This window comes from Sorex fumeus, unplaced genomic scaffold, assembly GCF_029834395.1.
Source record: "Sorex fumeus unplaced genomic scaffold, SorFum_2.1 ptg000039l, whole genome shotgun sequence".
Classification (NCBI taxonomy): domain Eukaryota; kingdom Metazoa; phylum Chordata; class Mammalia; order Eulipotyphla; family Soricidae; genus Sorex; species Sorex fumeus.
Genome location: NW_026606096.1, coordinates 15,172,038 through 15,176,841, shown reverse-complemented (window position 1 = coordinate 15,176,841; position 4,804 = coordinate 15,172,038). Strand labels below are relative to the sequence as shown.

General features: G+C 52.5%; 1 protein-coding gene across 1 annotated transcript; it reads right to left on the bottom strand.

Annotated features, from left to right (window-relative positions):
* Positions 1-223: 223 nt before the first annotated feature.
* On the bottom strand, positions 224-1,642 carry LOC130028150 (tripartite motif-containing protein 75-like). The gene has a single exon (XM_056118859.1). It carries the CDS (start codon positions 1,640-1,642, stop codon positions 224-226), a length of 1,419 nt encoding a protein of 472 aa, XP_055974834.1.
* Positions 1,643-4,804: the final 3,162 nt, after the last annotated feature.

Below are 4,804 nucleotides of genomic sequence, written 5' to 3'. Positions count from 1 at the left end.
AACATGTTGAGGAAAGGAAGTATAACTTATTAACCATTAAATTTTTATTTTATTAGAAATAGACATAAAGATATAAAATAGTTGGCATTAAAAATTACAAAGAGTTACAAAATGGGAACAGTTCTTCACATCAACCTTAACCACAGACACCTAATGCAAAGGATTCCAAATTTACAGGAACACAAGCTGTCCACATGATGCAGGGGGGAAGCCCAGGATATGCTCACCCATCCTCAGCCCCGCCAGCGCCCACAGAGAGAGGGGCGGAGTCGGGCCCCAAGCGGAAGTAGGGCTTGAGCTCTTGAGCAAAGGGCTCCGTGAAAGAGTGGAGGTGAGACCTGTCGGTGGCGTTATAGAAGCAAAGCTGGCCCAGCTCCCAGTCCAGGTAAATGCCGATGGCCGTGGGCTGGTCTCTGAGAGCCAGAGGCTCGGCCCCCGCACTCACGGCCAGGTAGTCGCCGTCCTGCAGCTGCAGCGTCCAACATCTCTTGGGAGCCGCCAGGGGCCGTGAGGTCTGCACCGAAGGGACCACGCTGCACACGCCCACGGCCCACTCGGGCTTGGCGCCCACCTGCACCTCCCAATAGTGGCGGCCAGAGGCGAAGCCCTCCCGGCCCAGGACCACCAGCTGGGTGGTGTCATCCCAGGGCCCGGGGTCCCCATCCCCTTTGGACCTTTTCCTCACGCAGGTCACCGACTGGAGGTCCTGGGACACACACAGGCTGGGGTGGGCCGTGTCGGGGTCCAGGCTGATGCGCTCTCGGAATCTCTGGATGATGCTGTTGAGCGCCGAGTACAGAGGAGGGAGGCTGTAGGCCACCGGCCTGAAGCAAAGGGGCCGCACGACCGGGGGCTGCAGGCCCACCCAGCGCTGCTGCAAGCCCCTCACGCCCCTCAGCACCATCTCCTCCGACATCACGCTTCGCTCCGCCACCTCCCGTCTGAGGTCCTTCAGCTCCGAGATGTGGTCCGAGTAGGCCTCCAGGTTGGCCCTGAGCTGCTGCTGCAGGCGTTTGTCCTCTTCTGCCAGTCTGCGGAGCGCAGCCTCGTGCTCACGCTCCACAAACTGGGTGAGCTGCTCAAATTCCGAAGCCAGCTGATTCCTGTGCTTTCCCATGTCCTCTCTCAGCTGCAGGATGTTTCTGTCTTGGGCGACTTCTAGCTTCTGCAGCTCTAGCAGCTGCTTCTTCAGGGACTTGATGCAGTCACCAAGCCTCTGTCTGTGATGAGCCGCTGCCTCGCCTATGGACCTGACCTGGTGGCCCTGGTGGATAGGGCCCTGGGCGCACTGGGGACACACCAGCTCCTGGTCAACCTCGCAGAAGAGGCTCACTCCCTGCCTGTGCTCCTCACACCTGCCCTCCTCTGCCACCGCCATCTCGCTGCTGCTGGAGCTGTGCAGGAGCTTGGCCAGGTCCACCAGCCTGCCCAGCTGGGCGTTGGCACTAACGCGCATCTCCTGGCGGGACTGCCGGCACACGGGACAAGGGAATGTGTCCTGCAGGTCCTTCCATGACATGCGGATGCAGGAGTCGCAGAAGCTGTGGCCGCAGTCGATGGTGACCGGGTCATTGATGCAGTCCAGGCAGATGCGACAGATGAGGTCTGGCTGCATTTTGGCCAGGGCTTCCCACACCTCCATCCTTGGGTGTGGGAAAGGGCAAGTCGGGGGTGATTTTCCTCAGAAAGTTGAAACCCTCAGGCTCTCTCCTGCCAGGAAAACAGTTACACACTCAGTCATTGTCCTGAACTCAATATGGGTTTCTAAGGGATGTGTCTCTCTGATGACCAGAACAGTTCTAGACTCAAGGGCTTCTCCAAGTTTACTCTCCTAAGACCAAAGGAACTGCTCGTGCAATAGGGTCCCCTGTTTCAAGTAATACTGCTCCACAGATGCCAAGTCTCCGTGAATGGGAAAATGACCCCATTCACATTAGAGGAAAGGGAACTTAATTCTGGGACTCAGATAGATACCAGATAGTCAAAAAGTTGCCCTCTAGAACCTCACACAGAGAGCACAAAGGAAATTGTGGGAGCTAAGCTCTGGCCCAGCAAGAAACACAACCCCTCTTCCCTCTCCATCCCCACTTTGATCTCTCTGCCCCACCCCTGCTCTACATAAGGCAAAACCCCTGATTGATCACTACTCACCTTGGTCCTGATTCTGGTCCTGCACAGTGCTTGTTGCTGTTGGTGAGCTGCCCTCCTTGCAGGATGCAGACTTCAGACTGGCAATGCTTGCCCTGAACTCAGCACAGCATTTATATACATCCTAGGGTAGGGCTCAGGAGAACCACCCTGAGATAGGGTGGGGCTGGATTAAAGGATTTTCATAGAGGGGAGTGATTCCCCAGAGCTCTATTTTGTCACAAGGAATGCCATGTTCAGGGAACTAGCTTTCAGGGGAAGCAAGCCCTTCTTCAATTGTCTTCTTGTTCCACATCCCATTCTTGTTGAGGAAAAGTAAAAATGATAAACTAGAAACTGAGCGCTGTTGGCATCAGAGAGATAGTGGAGGCTGTAAGGTGTTTGCCAGGTGTGATCCTTGAGCCCAGAGGCAGGCAAGTACCCCCAAGCACTGTAGGGTGTGTGTTCCCACCATAAAACAAATAAAGAGAATACTGAAGTGCCAGACAAGCATGAAGGTTTGCTTGTTTTGCTTAGTTTGGGATCAGAAAGAGCTGGGATCAGGACTTATTCTGGGCTCTGTGCTCAGGGTTTTCTCCTGGCAGGGTTTAGTGTACCTACCGGGTAGGGCGTTCGCCTTACAAGCGGCCAACATGGCCGACAAAAGTTCGATTCCTCCGCCCCTCTCGGAGAGCCCGGCAAGCTACCGAGAGTATTCGATATGCCAGACACAGTAACAACAAAGTCTCCAATGGAGACGTTACTGGGCCTGCTCGAGCAAAATCGACGATCAACGGGAGGGCCTTTACTTTTACTTACTTTACCATTTGTTTTCCAGCAGAGTAAACTGAATCAGCTGTGTGGAAGACAAGAACGTTGTTCTCTATTATATTGCTGAACTCAGAATTTTTTTAAAAGTTTTTTATTAGTGAAACACCATGAGGTACAGTTATAGACTTAGAAATTTTTGTGCTTGGGTTTCAGTTAGTGATGGAGCGATAGCATAGCGGTAGGGCGTTTGCCTTGCACGCAGCCAACATGGTCGACCCGAGTTCGTAGCTCTGGCCCTCTTGGAGAGCCTGGCAAGCTACTGAGAGTATCTTGCCTGCACGGCAAAGCCTGGCAAGCTAACCGTAACGTATTCGATATGCCAAACACAGTAACAAGAAGTCTCACGATGGAGACGTTACTGGGCCCGCTCGAGCAAATCGATGAACAATGGGAGGACCGTGACCGTGGGTTTCAGTTATACAATGATCAAGTACCCATTCCTCCACTAGCGCCCATCCATCACCACCACGGGTCCCAGCATGCCTCCCACACCCCATCCCCCCTATCCCACCCTGCCTCTGTGGCAGGCATTCCCCCTTGTTCTCTCTCTCTTCTTCTGGGTCCTGTGTTTTACAAGAGAGGCATTGAGTGGCAATCATATTTGGTCTAAAGTCTACTTTCAGCATGCTTCTCCCACCCTGGGAGGATCCTCACAACACCCTTTATTTGGTGCTCTCTTCTCTATCTGAGCTTCCTTTTCCCCTAGCACGTGTGGCTAGCCTCCAAGTCATGGAGTAAAATTCCTGGTACTAATCTCAGCCACTCCTGGGTGTTAGTCTCCCATTTTGTTGCTTTATGTTCCCAGGATGAATGCATTTTTTTAATTTAATTTTAAGATCAGTGTGTTTTAAGTTACCCTGAGAGACTTTTTTTTAATTTTTTTTTTTTTATTTATTGAATCACTGTGGGAAAGGTTACAAAGCTTTCAGGTTTATGTCTCAGTCATGCAAATATCAAACACATTTCCCTTTACCAATACTTATTTTTTACCATGAAGAACCCCAATAAAACCCCACCCCCCACCCCTCCCCGTCCCTGTGAGGCAGATGAATTCTAGTTAACACTCTATCTGCTTTCATTAGATTCATTGTTTCAATAAAAGATTCACCACTATTATTTAGAGTTTACCCCCCCCCCAATCAGACATGCTGAAAAAGCATTGTGAAGTGATTTGCTTTCTACAGCTGGGTTCAAGAATTAAATGTTGGTTTTGGATTTCTGCTATTTTACCTATTGACCCTGGAAGTATTTCTACTGAAAGTCAGATAGTTAAGAAATTGGTTTCTGTGTTCTGGAGTCGTGGCCGTGCTGGAGAGCCGCTCCGGGGGGGCAACCGGTGGCCTCGGTAGGGCGTAAAGGGCGGAGCGAAAGGCCCCCCCTTCCCATGAGGTTTTAGTCGCCCCCACACTCCTGGCTCATACCTGCTATCTATAAGGCTCCCATGTGGCCGCCATCTTTATTTCCAGAGAGGAGAGGGCGAATGGGGCAACACCCTTTCCCCTCCGGCAGACTTGATGGGCTGGATCAACGCATAGTCCGTTCACTTTTCTGCTCCAAGCTGCTGGGTTCTGCATTAAGTCCTTGTGCTTCTGGGGCCATGGCCATGCTGGAGAGCGGCTCGCGGGGGGCGACTGGTGACCTTGGTAGGGCGTGAAGGACAGACCGGAACGCCCCCCTTCCCATGAGGTTTTAGTCGCCCCCACACCCCCGGCTCATACCTGCTGTCCACAAGGCTCCCATGTGGCCGCCATCTTTCTTTCCAGAGGGAGGAGGGCGGAAGGGAGCAACACCCTTTCCCCTCTGGGCAGACTTGATGGGCTGGATCAACGCATAGTCCGTTCACTTT

What these genes read in the sequence shown, in the direction of transcription:
- LOC130028150 (XM_056118859.1), bottom strand. Translation starts at nt 1,642, where the DNA reads ATGGAGGTGTGGGAAGCCCTGGCCAAAATGCAGCCAGACCTCATCTGT.